The sequence below is a fragment of the Nelusetta ayraudi genome, unplaced genomic scaffold, assembly GCF_046127955.1.
Source record: "Nelusetta ayraudi isolate G7.1 ecotype Tasmania unplaced genomic scaffold, CSIRO-AGI_Nayr_v1 ptg000013l, whole genome shotgun sequence".
Taxonomy (NCBI): Eukaryota; Metazoa; Chordata; class Actinopteri; order Tetraodontiformes; family Monacanthidae; genus Nelusetta; species Nelusetta ayraudi.
This window is the reverse complement of record NW_027466063.1, coordinates 178,114-192,663: the sequence shown is the minus strand read 5'-3', so window position 1 is coordinate 192,663 and position 14,550 is coordinate 178,114. Positions and strand designations below refer to the sequence as shown.

General features: G+C 44.1%; 1 protein-coding gene across 1 annotated transcript; it reads right to left on the bottom strand.

The window, feature by feature from the left end:
- Nucleotides 1-11,556: 11,556 nt before the first annotated feature.
- On the bottom strand, nucleotides 11,557-14,550 carry srek1ip1 (SREK1-interacting protein 1). Its single transcript, XM_076022590.1, has 5 exons — nucleotides 14,401-14,550; nucleotides 13,900-13,947; nucleotides 13,477-13,638; nucleotides 12,405-12,474; nucleotides 11,557-12,258 (listed from the first exon to the last, which is right to left on the bottom strand). Exons 1-5 carry the CDS (start codon nucleotides 14,411-14,413, stop codon nucleotides 12,012-12,014), a joined length of 540 nt encoding a protein of 179 aa, XP_075878705.1. The 5' UTR covers nucleotides 14,414-14,550; the 3' UTR covers nucleotides 11,557-12,011.

The window sequence follows — 14,550 nt, the reverse complement described above, 5'->3', positions numbered from 1 at the left end:
CTGTGGTCAAATTGGTGACATCATCGGTTTGAAATTCTTTAAATTGATTTGGGAAAGACAAGAATATGGAAGTGGGGGGGGGGGGGGGGGGCGCTCAAGGTTGACCGCCTCGGTTTCCAGCTGCAACGACCTTTATCCAAATGATGGCATCTCAGGATGAATGTTGCTTTTTGATTAACATGCCTCTGAGACATAATCCGTTTACTGGGCTGTTGTTCTGCGTCTTTGCTGGGCTTCCGGTGTGTGTGGCCCAGAGGGCAAATCTTAAGCTGAGGAGGGATGCGGCGTGTAGGAGGGTGTCCGCCGCGGTGACCCTCCGAATCGGGCTTCTTGCACAATATCGGCACAGCGGGGAATGCAGGGAAGCGGACTCGGCTCGCTCTGCAGAGTCAGAAACTCACACGCATGCAAACACACACTCCCGACTTAATATTCAACCTCGGCGGCTCCCTGTTCTGCCGGTTCTCACGCTTTTCTTCCACTGTGGTGCAGCTCCTGATTTTATGGCGACAGGACCAGAATGGAGAGGGGAGAATTACGTCACTTCGTATTGTCAGTCGGACATTGTATAAACAAGCAGCTGCTTCACATAAAACTGGAACTGTGAAATTTTTTTAAAGAAGTCGATAAAGGCAGAAGAAGGCCTGACTTGGATACTTGCGGATTGTGGCGCTAGAACTTTTTCCAGGCAGACTAAGAACCACGTCAATCTTTGAATATGTCCGTCGTCACTCCGTTACTTTGCTCATGCTTGTTTATTTATGCACTTTTTGACTGCTTTTGGGAGAATAAACACAGCCATCCTTCAAGCCTGTCCAACTACATGTTAACACAAACTGCTGATAGGGCAATCGAGGGCAGCAAGTGCGAGCATTTCAGCGCGTAGACGCGGCCAAGACGACCTGCTGCAATTAAAGCTGAGCGGCAGAATGGGGAAAGAAAGGCAGCGGCGGCCTGTTGGTGTCGGACGGCCTGTTTCTGAGGATCTGAGAAACTGCTGATCTGTTTCCACACGTAACCGTCTCTGTGGTTTCTTAAGGGAATGGTACTGCACAAGACGCCTCCAACCTTGAGGCGGATGAGTTACTGCGACAGCAGACAAAGACCACACCGGCTGCCACCCTCTGCCGTCCGTGCGCAAGAAACCGAGGCCGCAATTTGCACACGCCCCTCACCGAAAACAAGAACAAAAATGTTGCCAGTTCTGAAAAGCCTCTATTTGACCTTCAGTATTTTGATGGTGGGGCTCAGAATTTGGTGTCCACAACATGAAAGTTTGGAGCCATCCTGCCTCCCTTCAGGTGGTGGTGGTGCAATAGGGATGTGTACTTGGCAAACTTAAGGGCCACTTGATACTTGATACGTGTTGTAGTTTGAACGCCACAGTCAGTAGTTAGACATGCGCATCTAAACTTTGTTGCTATCAAGACATTCCAAGCTTAACTAAATTGAACCCTGAGAATCCCTGTCGCCCAGTTGAGTCCAAGTTCATTGTATTTATGATGCTAAACTGGAACGCTTGTTATGTTCTTTATAACAAGGGCAATTGCTGTATTGCTGTGCGGTAATTTGCTTTGATGAGAGGTGTTGTGAACGGAGCTGCTAAAATTTAAGGTCTAAGGTCAACGCGCTCCAAATTTATCTTGAAAATTTCCGAAGTAATTTGGTTTTCAGATGGCCAGATTAAGACCGGACCAATCACCAACCTTTTAGGAGTAAAGGTACAATATTATCATATCCCAATTGTCAAAGACCTGTGAAAACCGACAGCAGCAACCTGCACCTCGGATCTACCGGTGGAAATATGAGCAACGGCGGGGCGCAGAGCGTGTGGCGTGATGTCGAACGCGCCGAGTTTGCTTTTACTCCCCGCAGGAAGAGAGAAGCAGTCTGCATTAGCCACGTCCCCCAACTGGTATAATTGGCCGTAGCCATAGCAGGGCAGAGAGGCGGGCCTCCGTCCGGGCCGTGGCCAATCTCCTCCACCGATCAATCACTGTTCAACACTGGTCCTTTCACCACCAGGCCCACCCTGCACTGATGAATGGCCTTGGCTACAGTACCCCACTCTGCGTGCTCACACACACGTGCGCACACACACACACACACACACACACACACACACACACGCAAAACCTCATCACAAGCTAAGTACTTGAGCGGCCAAAACACTAGAATTTGCCAAAGTCTAGAAAATCTCATATTTACTGATAATGATAGATTGCTGTTTGCCTTATTGTCTGGACATTCCTGTGGGGAATTCACTTATTTATTTATTTAGTTAACCCAGTTGTTCTGTGCTACAGTTCAGACACAAATGTCGTTAGCTGATTAGAGTTTTCCCGGAATTTGAGTTGAGTTGAGCCCTTTTATTTGTTTATTTATAGCATATTTTGCACAACTCACACCATTCACTCAGAAATCCATGTGACTGTCCGGCAAATGTCAAGATTTGTTTGTTTGTCTGACTTTTCAGAATTAAAGTCGTGAGCCTCTCCCACTGGAGTCTATAAACAAAAATAAACATCTCAAAAGGGGCATAGACTGTAACCTTTAATTAAAGGCTACTGAGGACATTTGGCTTCGGGAAAAATTGGTTATTCCATTGGGATTTATCATGACCAGTGTTTATGTAATGCGTCATATTTTCAGTTATTCCACCTGCTCCCACCGTCCCTGTCCTTCTGTCAGTGCCCTCCGGCCGTTTAATCAATGGTTAAATGAGTCATCAGAGGCGGGAGAGCCTTCAGTAATCAAGCCATATTGTTAAGAGATAGGTGGTTGCATATGCAACAGTGAAATCAAATGAAAAGGTCTTATTGTGTTTTCTATCTATCTATCTATCTATCTATCTATCTAATACTGCTAAAGCTGGAAAATTAGTAAAAAAGTGTATTCAACAACAGGAAGTAGCAATATGATTAAATCTCTTTTTTTCCGCAATGTAGTACAAAGTCAGTGTTTATTACTGCACCTTTATGTCTACAACTCCATACTGCAGATAATTGAAAAGGGTACTACTCACAATTAATTTCAACTTTTTTTCGAACTACCAGCTTTTTGGAATTTTTTGCTTTGTTTTTGTGTGTGTGTGTGTGTGTGTGTGTGTGTGTGTGTGTGTGTGTGTGTGTGTTTTAGAGGAATTTACTGTCGGCATAGCAAGAATTGTTGATGCTTGTCTTGATGAAATTGTAGCTCTCGCGTCAGACTTAAAACTGCTTGAATTTCAACTGTCTAATGGTTTTGTTTCACCTTACATAATATCAAATTTGGCAGCAAGTCATTCTGCAGTGGGAAACTTCAGTATAATCCTAAAGCAAATCTTTACAAAGCGTTTTAAACATGCCATTCCTAAGATCTTTCATTACATGCGTTCTCGCTTTTTTCCCTCCCCATCCAGCCTCTCTTGCTTTTGTCCTTCAGCTCTCTTTATTATCTCTGTCTCTCTCCCCTTTCCTTTCTCACTGTTGCTGCGAACGGACTTTCCCATGTGCTGCAGGTGTGGTTATGCTCCAATCCAGGAGGGGATTGCTGAGAAAACATCTCTGGTTACCGTCGTCTCTCTGGCTATGTTCCTTACCAGTTTCTACAACTGGCGCTTTTGAAGTCATGAATGAAAAATGACAATCCTCCGGCTCCGACCCAGAGGAAACAGGTTGGTGAGAGCTGTTCGCTAGCAATTAGAAACCTCACACAAGCATTAAAAGCGGCCTGCTGGAGTCCACGCCGCACTCCTGCTTCTTCTGTCTGAGCAGAGACACTTTGAAAGAAAGGTTGGGTCGAGGTCCAAATGGCAGCTGAAGCGGCCTGGTGTAAATATTGTCGGGGTTTATTGTGTCTCCATTCTGGGTCAGGCATCATTGGCTATGCTTCTGTAGCAGCCACCTTGGTATGAATATGAAAACGCTTCTCCTGAGCTCTGACCACAATTTAGCTGCCAGCTCCCAAAACCCTTCAATATTTGGAAAGTCTCAGTTTCTTGGAGCTCACACTTCAGTCCATGTATGTCAATATATGGAGAAACGCACAGCCTTTTTGTTAATAAAATGTAACAATCTGTGCAAGGCATTCGTTGCAGCCATAAGCATAAATAATGACACTCCAAACAGAGACGCTGCTTTCTGCTTGGATTACCGGCATTTGTATCATTTGATTCCTTCCTGGTATTTACTAATCGCCCAGCTAGCCGTAACGTCAGCTAGCTCAGCTAGCTAGCTGCCCTCCAGTCAGTGATTGGTGCAGAGGTCTGTCCGGCGTCTGGCGAGGCGATGAGGAGGCATCGTCTATCTGTTCATCTTCATTCATCTAATCTATCTCGTACATCGATCTAAGATTAAAAGAAGAGTAATAGTGCTTGATTGGACGGGCCCTACTCAACAGGGTATCATAGTCAGCTGATATCTTTCTCAACTCCCATCTGCAAATGTTTAGCTTTTCCTGGTCAGAGCATTTCTAAATTGGCCTTTATTAGTATGTTTAGTAAAATATGTTTAATATGTTACTGCTGAGCACTCATTTCTAATCTGCTACTTCACCCACCTAATGTAGGTACGGAAATGATCAAAGATGAATGAAGAGATTCAATGAATACAAATGATTAAGGAAACTGAATTGAGCCCGCAACTGCTATGTTGTCTGTGCATTGCACACACTTCTCTGGTGTTGCTTTCTGTAGCCCTGCACTGGGATTAAAGGGTGATTAGCTCAACATTTGCCAATTAATGCGAGACTTTCATGCTGCATTGATGTTCGGAATTAAAGGCGAAAGCCAGTTGTGGGTCGTAATGAATAATTTATCCTTTCAATAGAATGCTAGTCCATTCACACACACACACACACACACACACACACACACACACGCACACACGCACACACACAGGACTTAGCCTTTTTCTGATTTCTACCAAATAGGCTTTACTCCCTTTTTTTTTCACTCTTTTGCCATCCCCTCTTTTTTCTGCTTTCCAATCTCACTGACGCATACGCACACCCGACCACCTAGACAATTAGAGAGGTCTGCTCATTTTGCCTTGGGAACTTTTGGCAGTTTATGGGCCAGATACTGCACTTTGGAAGAAACAATTTGGTACAGTCATGAAAGAGCAGAAGAAACAGACCATAAAACGCTTCTCTGCAAGGAGGAGATATCACACAGCCCTTTGTACCCTGAGGCAAATGGTCAGCTTATGTGCTCTTTTCCATTCGGGATATTGCTGGAGAGCAACAATAAATGCATAAATTTGTGTCATTTTTTAAAAGAAATTCCATGCACTAAAAATAAATAAACAAATAAATGAAGTCGATGAGATGGAATATCAGTCCTTAAATTGCTCGGAAACATGAGGTGAGCTGAAGCTGGTCCTCGAAGAATGATAATGGCCTTGTGTACCACAAGATGGGGCTAGTAGAAGGTCTAAGGCAGCAGAAAGGACGCAGGATACTGGCTGTGCACGTATGCTTTACACAAAAACCAAATAGCCCAGGAATAGTACAGCTGTCCAGTCGTATTTCACCCCAAACTATAAATAAATATAATGGTTTGTTTCCTGTGTATATACGAAATACATCTTTGACGTCATTAATACAGACAGCAAACATTTGGCAGCGTTTCTCAAAGACAGTGATGTCATCCCTGGCATCTTTCCCCCCCCCCCCTCCTCTCGTCTAGCGTTGAAGCACGAGAAAAAGTAAGCGTCAAGGTCAGCGCCGATGTAAGGGAGCAAAAAATAAACATCTCGATCACGTCCAGGCCGTCACGTGCCCCTCCGGCCCTCATTTGATGTCTCGTCCAAACAAAAGGGACAGAAAACCCCCCACGTGACAGAACAAAGACGCACGACACTTTCCAAATAAATGTGCAGTGGAAAGAACATTTAAAAGCAGAGTAAGAGTGAGCAGATGTGCCCGGCGCGGAGATGACACCATGTCGCACGTCTTTGAAAAAGCCACATGTGTCTGATGTTGGGGACATGGTAAAAGGACTATCGTCATCCGAGGAGAGGAGAAGGGGGGAAAAAATTAGGGGGCTCTGTGGTGCTGAGGCTGCTGGGCCGCACTTGATTTGCGCTCTCTGCAGTGCCACTCCTGCCACCTTCTGGACCCCGACGGGACAGGTTAGGACCGGCTCGGCAGCAGGAGGCAAACAAGCTGAAAGTCAACAGCATTTGTGTGAAGTTAAGAGTGAGATCCTGCTTTCTGTAGGAGAGTGTCTGCAACAATTAAGGGACATGTGAGAGTAGGATAGATAGATAGATAGGTAGGTAGGTAGATAGATAGGTAGGTAGGTAGATAGGTAGGTAGGTAGGTAGGTAGGTAGATAGGTAGGTAGGTAGGTAGGTAGATAGATAGGTAGGTAGATAGGTAGGTAGGTAGGTAGATAGGTAGGTAGGTAGATAGGTAGATAGATAGATAGGTAGGTAGGTAGGTAGGTTGGTAGGTAGATAGGTAGGTAGGAAGATAGATAGGTAGGTAGATAGGTAGATAGATAGATAGGTAGGTAGGTAGGTAGGTAGGTAGATAGGTAGGTAGGTAGATAGATAGGTAGGTAGGTAGGTAGGCAGGTAGGTAGATAGGTAGGTAGGTAGGTAGGTAGATAGATAGATAGACAGACAGACGGAGGCAGGTGATTGGCTGTGGCCACCTCTGAAGTGACCTGCCCGAAGAAGAAGAAGAAGAAGAAGGCTATGAAATTATTGACTATTTACACCTGTAGACAGAAAAAAAACCCCCATTGATTATGTTCCTTCCATATGTAAAATATTCCTCTCACGTTTTACTACATATCACTCAATTGTTCATTAAGATGGTGCCAAAACAACTATTCTCTCAAACCTGGCACTGTCGCATCCCGATACCGTTTCCCCAGCAGGACACTTTGTAAAGTCACAATGCACGACGCCGCTAACATTGCCGTCCTGTCTTCTTTTTGTTTTTTCTACAGTTGCTCATTCTATAAGTCGGACTCCGCTGGAAACTGCTCGCGGCCCCTGTCGTGACCCGCACGCACGGAAGGACCACGTGACGTCACGTTGAGAAGGTAAACAAGGCGACGTGGATGAGCCGCAGATGTATGGGTGTATACAGTGTCGTTTCGAAGTCACCGTGCAGTGGAAACAGGTGTGTTGCCTGAACAAACGGGAGAGAGTGGAGAGATGGAGGAGAGCGCACGCTGAGTGATGACTCAGGCTCCTTGTGGCCGCTGCCTCAGTGCAGGTTTTTGCAGCGTGGATGCGGAAACAGACCCAGGACCAGCCGGCGTTATCGCTGTGTGATCCTCCACCAGGAAAAGATTCTACCAAAATTTCCCTTCTGGGCACAATTAGGAAAAACGGTGATCGGGAGTGACGTAGAAGACCCGCTGATATGGGTGTGCACACCTTATCAGATCGAGGTCACACTGTGAAAAACCTCAGATCTGAGTCCTTTTCAGATTTTGGCCCAAATCTGATGTGGGAAAGATCAAATGTGGTTTGTCTCGTTTGCACTGCCAATGAACAGCCGGCTCCGGATCACATGGGTGAGGATTCTGGCCACTTTGTGTTCAAAGGTCTGCTTTGACAATCTTTCACGCAGCAATCCATCATCAGTCATACCGTTAATTATTTTTGCTAGTGCAACCACGTACTGGATGTGTGTTGGAAAATAAAAGCAATCGGTTGTAAAAAAAAAAAAAAAAATGGGCTCAGAAAAGCATTTGTCATATTTGTGGCTTTGTATTTCTCCACGGTGTGTTTTCTAGGGTTTGTGTTTTTTGGGGGGGTTTCTTTCGGTGCATGGGTGTGGCTAGTTGGGGTTTGTTAGCCTTGCGCACATGTGTGTTTTCAGCTAATCACCCGCAGTGGTACAAGAAGCCTGGGCTTCTGTTTGCCTGATGACAGAGTGCTTCTTGAGCCTGAGTGACAAAGCTGACAAAAGTGTTCATGTGTTCTTCCTCTTTGACCTCACAACTAAGATTTGTCAGAGTTGCTTCGCTAGCCCTCCTCTGTTTCCCTGCTTCATCTTAGCCTAAACATTTAAAAAAAAAATTTTTTACTCATTTTACTGTGTGAAACTGTTCTTTATTTTTATCTAACTTTCCAAATTTTCCAATGATGGCTGGTGATCGAACAGATGTCACAATTCTGAACTGGAGGAGACAGGACGCTAACTCAAATGCTAACTAGCTAACTCAAATGTCTTATATTGTGGCTCCTAGACTGATTTTTAATGAGAATGAACCCACTCTGCCTTGCTACTGCTCTTTTCATATGAATTTAATATGTATGATTCATACTAATGAGATTTGTATTCATATAAGCTTTGCCCACTCTAATCTTCCCCCGTTTATTAAAGAAATCAATCCAGACTCATCTGGAAAATGGTGGTTATATGAAATGATTAAGAAATTATCCAGTGAATAGAAAAGCATCAGAGCCGTCGCTGATTTACAGGATCAAGGCCTAGGCATCCTGCGTTCAGCCTGACCTAAATTCCCCGCGCCAGGAAACTTGTCCCCACCACCACCTCCACAAGCGGCCCGGGTCCAACACAGGTTAGGCGAGGAGGGGCCCACTCATCGCGGCCCGGAGCGACTCTGTGGTGCTAATTCCCCTGGCGAAAGCCACCCAGTCAGTCCAGCGATACCCCCGACCCTCCTCCCCCTAAAAACCTCAAGGTTTATATGAACAGGCACCACTCTGAATGGGAACCCAGGAACTAGGCCGGTAATAACAGACCTCAGAAGAAGAAAAAGGTTCTGACCAAAGAAAGGGACGTGAACAGAGGCTAACCCCTTTGCGCTCCCTCCCCACTTTATTTCATTCCCTGCAGGTTTTGGGAGAACGTTGAACGCGCTTCCTGTGAAGCTGCGTCGTATTTATTACAGCCTCTGTTCTTGACGGTTGGGGTCACGTGGACCGCTGTCTATTTATCCTAGAGGTCATTTACGACTGCCGGGGCCTGCTTTCTGGGCCAGGAGAGGAAGAGAGAAGCGAAATCCAAGAAGCAGGAACTACTGTAAATTGGTAGCAAATGTATAGCCTCCAGCCTGCCCCCTTTGGCCCTGACGCCTTTTCTCAAGCTCGCCGTGCTCCGAGATGCAGAGACGGGCTTGCTTCTGAAATAATATTTCAACAGTGGTTACAGACTCAAAAGCGGCGCCATCTCTTAGCTTGGGCCGTTCCCACCAAAGTGCAGCGTAAGGGATTTTCACTTTAGTTCTGGGAAGATGTTGTGTTTTGCCGCGGCGCGGTGCTGGACGTGAGGTTAAGCAGGAGCAGGTTCAGGCGTTCCAGGGTTGCGCGTTTGAATTTTCAAAGCCTTTTATACCATTTGGTTCTCAGGTGACTTTGAGCCAGTGTGCAAAATACAGGGCGGCCCAGGGGGCTCGGACCCCCCCGAAAGCCTCAAAGCAAAATTTAAGGTGGCCTCATATTTTTTTTAAAAGCTAAAAAAAAAACAAAAAACATACATATACATAATTGTATATTAAGATCAACCTGTCTAATATTATTATTTTTTTTTAAATATTTACATCTTTTTTGCAAAGCAGAGCTTGTGTGTGTGTGTGTGTGTGTGTGTGTGTGTGTGTGTGTGTGTGCGTGTGCGCGTGTGCGCGTGCGTTGTTATGTAGACCATGATGGCTTGCATCCATGAAATATTGCCAAGTAATTACAGGCCCCCTTCATTTTAAGAATATTTAGATTGGTATTGAGAAACAATCAGGATGGGGACCCTCCTGAATATTGACTGGTATTTTGCACACTGCTTTGTGCCATGGTATAAAAAAATAAAGCTATTTTAAAGAAATTGTGGGGCAGCTCGAACTGATGAAGAATCCCGGTGCAGCAGAATAGGTTGGCCTTGAAATACTCACGACTCACTCTGGGTTTTGTTTCCGCGGCGATGTTCGAACGCAGGCTGAATCTCTCTTCTTTCACAGCCGTCTCCCTCCGAGACGACATTGACCGTCTCATTTTCATGCAAACGGCCCCGCCGAGGCCGACAGGCTCAATAAAAGCCAATGAGCCGGTGCAAACAGGAGAACCCTCTTGCCTTCTTGCACAAACAGCATATGCTCGGCTGTGTGAGGCTGCGCATGGCCGGCCCTCCCGCTTCTTCAGTCTACCCACTTGTCCTCTCGCCATCTGGGCAATTATGAAGTTTCCTGCTTCCCAAGTTTCTTCAGTCGACACTTTGCCAGACTCCCAGTCAAGTGCACAACTGAGTGTTTGTGCAATCAATATGCAAAATGGCACATATGGAGCATTTGTGTAATTAGTGATCGATTATACTGATCAATTACTCTGAAGTGAAGGTCAAACAATTGAGGTAAGACCATATAAGACAGAGGGCTAGAACCAACAGCAAGAAGGGTGCGGGTTAATTTCCCAGGCCCGGGGCCTGTCTGTGTGGGTGCGCATGCTCCCCCTGCGTCTGTGCTGGTTCTCGCCAGGTATTTGAGCTTCTTTCCTCAACTGGTCAACTGGTAAAATTAAATCACCCTTTGATATTTGTTTATTCATTTCCTGATTTATATGTTGATTTAATTTTGCTTTGAGGATAAACTGGTGCAGCGTCCAGGGTGTAGCCCCGCCTTTTGGCTCAGGCACCAATGTGACCCTGAGTGCAGGATAGGTCATGGTGGAAAAGTGAAGGATAAATGCATGGACATATGTGATAGCGTGACGGTGCTCCTCCTTGTAATACAAGGACACAAAAGTGGGAAATGTCATGCCCATCAAATATGAAGGTTATAGGTGTAATCAAATGTAAATAATGAACTGGGGGCAGGGATATGTTGGTTTTTATGGTCATATTTAATGGGTTTATTAGTCTGTGTGTGCTATCAGAATTTACCCTGCACTTCCAGAGCTCGCTTGCTCGTCTCTTTAATGCTGCATGCAGCATTTTGCTCAATGTGGAACTGAAAGTTAGCACACCTGTGTGAATCATTATTTATGAGCTCCATGAAATAAACCAGGGTGTACCAACACGCCCCCCTGCAAGTCTCTGCCTGTCTTTATAACTAAGCAACTTTTTCCAGACGTTGGAACCAATTCAACTTGATTCCGACCTGAAGATATTCTCAATGTCCAACCGAGAGGCTCAGACGGGGTCGTACTGTTCTCATCCTTACTTTTCAAAGATTTGAAGTCCACTAAATACCATATGCAGAAATATGTTCTGTGATGTTCTTTTTGTGACGAAGCCTTTTCTGTGTTTTTTCTTTTTACTTGCAGTCTGCTCGTTGTTCAGTAAGGTAGGCCAGTGATCATTTTGGGATACCAGTGGGTGATGCAAAAGAGCCTGTGTCTGCAACTCACGCTGCCCGTCTGACGGATCTAAGGTGTGTCGTTGCCCTCTGCAGGAAAAAAGATGCACTAATCAAAGTTTCCCTCCGGACACTTTGCAGTATATGATACAGTTTGGATGTTTGAAATGTTTTTGTAGCTTACCGCACTACATGTGTTCTTGCTACGGTTTACTTTTGACTTGCCTGTTGAGGTTTTAATTGCAGCGTGACAACAATCCAAGTATGAACATTAATGGGATTCCATACAAAAATAGACAAAAACATTTAAGCAATAACGTTTGATTTGTTCTCACATGGTTCAATTCAGTAAAACACGATGATAAAAGTGAAGGAAGGGCCAAAACTCAAAGGACAGCGTGTGGAAAGCTACTACGACAGCTTTTTTCCATAAATTGCTCAGCCAGCGCACCACGCGCCACCAAAGATTTCTCTGCGCACAACAAATACCAAATGTGAAGTGACAGTGGGTCTGGAAGGAAAATGAAATAATATATCGGAACAAGTTCCTTGGCTTTGTGCGCCCTCTCCAAAACATTTTTCACTTTCATCGCGGTGTCAACTCTTGGAGCTACGGCGCATTTGTAAATCTCTGTTCTTGTAAATGACACTTGTGCCGGACAAGGTTGGGTGCCACGTTCCCACAATGTCTGCAGACCGCAGTTTTCATGGAATAAAGGATAATTGGGGGATTCCCTGAGCCCTGCGCCATAAATGTGTCTCAGTCACTGTCTGAGGATTCACTGGAGCTGGAGGACGAGGAGGAAGACGATTCCGGTTTCTTCTGCTGCTTCTTCTTCTGACTTTTCCCATGTTCCTTTTTGGGCTTTTTGCTCTTCTTTTTGTTGCTTTTCAGCTTCTTTTTCTTCTTCTTTCTCCTCTCCTCTTCGTCAGACGACGAGTCGGACCGGTTTTGTTTCTTCTTCTTCTTCTTCTTTGTAGCCTCGTCACTGGACGATGACGCCGATCTAAATGTCACATCGACAGAAAAGAAGCCCACTTTTCATTACCACACTGTGTCTTCAGACCAGCTCGACCTGAACAAAACTAAATGAAATGAACGTGCAATGAATACACAAGTATAAAGAGCGATGTTCCACTACAAAACAGTTACCGTTTTCTTGAAGTTCTGTCTCTGCTCTTCTTTCGCTTTTGTCTCTTTTTTCGATCGTCATCGTTAGGACCTTAAGATTTTAATGGGAAAACAAACAGAAATGCGAAATTTTTTAAAGTAATATATTTGATTAAATCACTAAATACAAGACACAATGATCGGAAATGACTTTAATATGAAGCAACGATTAAACTAACTGATTTTTCACCCCTTACCCCTTCACCCCTTACCCCTTTTCACACCTTATTTCTCATTGCTCTGCTGCTGACTTGTGACACTGATCATCCTGAGTGACTATGATTAAGTTTGAAATGTGGCAAAACAAAACAAAACAAAACACACAACATAAATACGTGTGAACAGTAAATAAATACTACAAGTTAATCTTGGAAATGTTCAGCCCAGCTGATCAGTTAGCAAAGCTCTGATCATCTGATGATGGTTTTGAAGATTACGTTGCCCCATTTTCCTCTTTAGTGAGGTGTGCAATAAATTATTTTAGCCTCCATTTTCTGTTGAGGAGACAAAATCATCTGGTAAAGTCTAAAATGTTTAAATATAAAGACCCTGATGTAGTGGCACCTAGTGGTTAGAAAGCATATTGCAAACAAATGAATACCTGTTCATGGATACAGTACATCTGAAAACATTTTCTCTCTTTTAAGCAAGAACCATTTGGGAAAAAGCCACAACAGTGTTAATCACTTGATCTGTTTCCTCTAGCAGCTGCATCGAGACAAAGTGATGAACCAGAAACAGATCCAAGGGAAACTGTTGATAGAAAAATATGACCTCTTTGCAAGTGAGTAAGTAGTCAGTTATCAGAATAATTGACTTCTTGACTCCCTTTTTTCCTTTGGTTTAAAGTATCAGCTAATATGAAATGTTTTTGCCTCACTTCTGTGAATCTGACCTTTTAATTGGTCAAGTAACTGTACACAAGTGTAGTAACCATATCTTGCAGGATCTATTTTTTTTCTTTCTTTTTGTTTGTTTAAAGTTGAAAGTGGTGTCTGTATTAAACATTTTCTGCAAAACCTCAGAGAAATATCAGAAGTTGATCATTCTTTACCTTTCCCAAACAGACTGTTTCGCCCCGGCTTCTCACTCTGCTGCTCAGCAGCCACGTCCTCCTCACTCTCGCTCTCAGTGCTGGTGCTGCTCACATCCAGGACGATGTCTTTCTGAGGGTCGACTCTCACAAAGTTGCGACACTCGAAGGTCAAGTGACCCGCTGAAAGGTGAGCGTCAAAGGAAAAACATATTCAGCTGACCGAATGAATTTCGCTGTAAGATGAATGCGTGAATACTCGCTAAAAACAAACAAACAAAACAAAACAAACCCTTGTAAACACTTAGAAGTCACTATGACTCGAAAACAAATCCAGCCACGAGTAAAGGCCACGAGGCAAACGTTACCTCAAACAGCGATTAACATATTGATAATATGATGTATTACGAACACACGCACAAGACATGTTGTAAAAGCACTTACGGTAGCCACATTTTTTACATCCAGCTCGGATATTGTCCTTGTTAGGTCCTGCAATGATTAAATACTTAAATTACCAACACATAACAAGTGAGTGCGGTCCCTAAATAGTCAAACACAAAAGATATAGATTTTAGTTTGTTTTTCTTAATGAAGCCGTCGTGCGGCGCCATACACACACACGGAAGCTAACTGTGAATAAAAAAAAATGTCACTGTTCTTAACTTTAAATGTGTTTTGGAGTAGCCTGTACAATACGCGTTACGTTACAAAAACGTAAAATAAAACGATAGACAACATGGTTTCTTGTAAAATTGAATGCTTAGAATTTAAGGCCCCGATTGAGTAATTTTGTTAGTTGTTTGTATCTGAGCTAAGACGACATGCTAACGTTACAGTTCAGTTTAACGTCGCTAATTATTTTTTGCTCAAACTGTGGGTCATTTATATAAAATACATGCCCAGACATTTATGTAAGAATTTCCTCCATGAACAAATGCCAACCTTGTGCAGCCATTTCTCTCGAACAACACAGTAAAACCTAATTCGTATTTTTAAATCGTCGGCGCGCGACGGACACGACTCTAAAAGCCTTCCCTCGAAACATGGTCGGTCGGAAACATTTCAACTATTGTGTTCCGGCCCCGAGTTCTT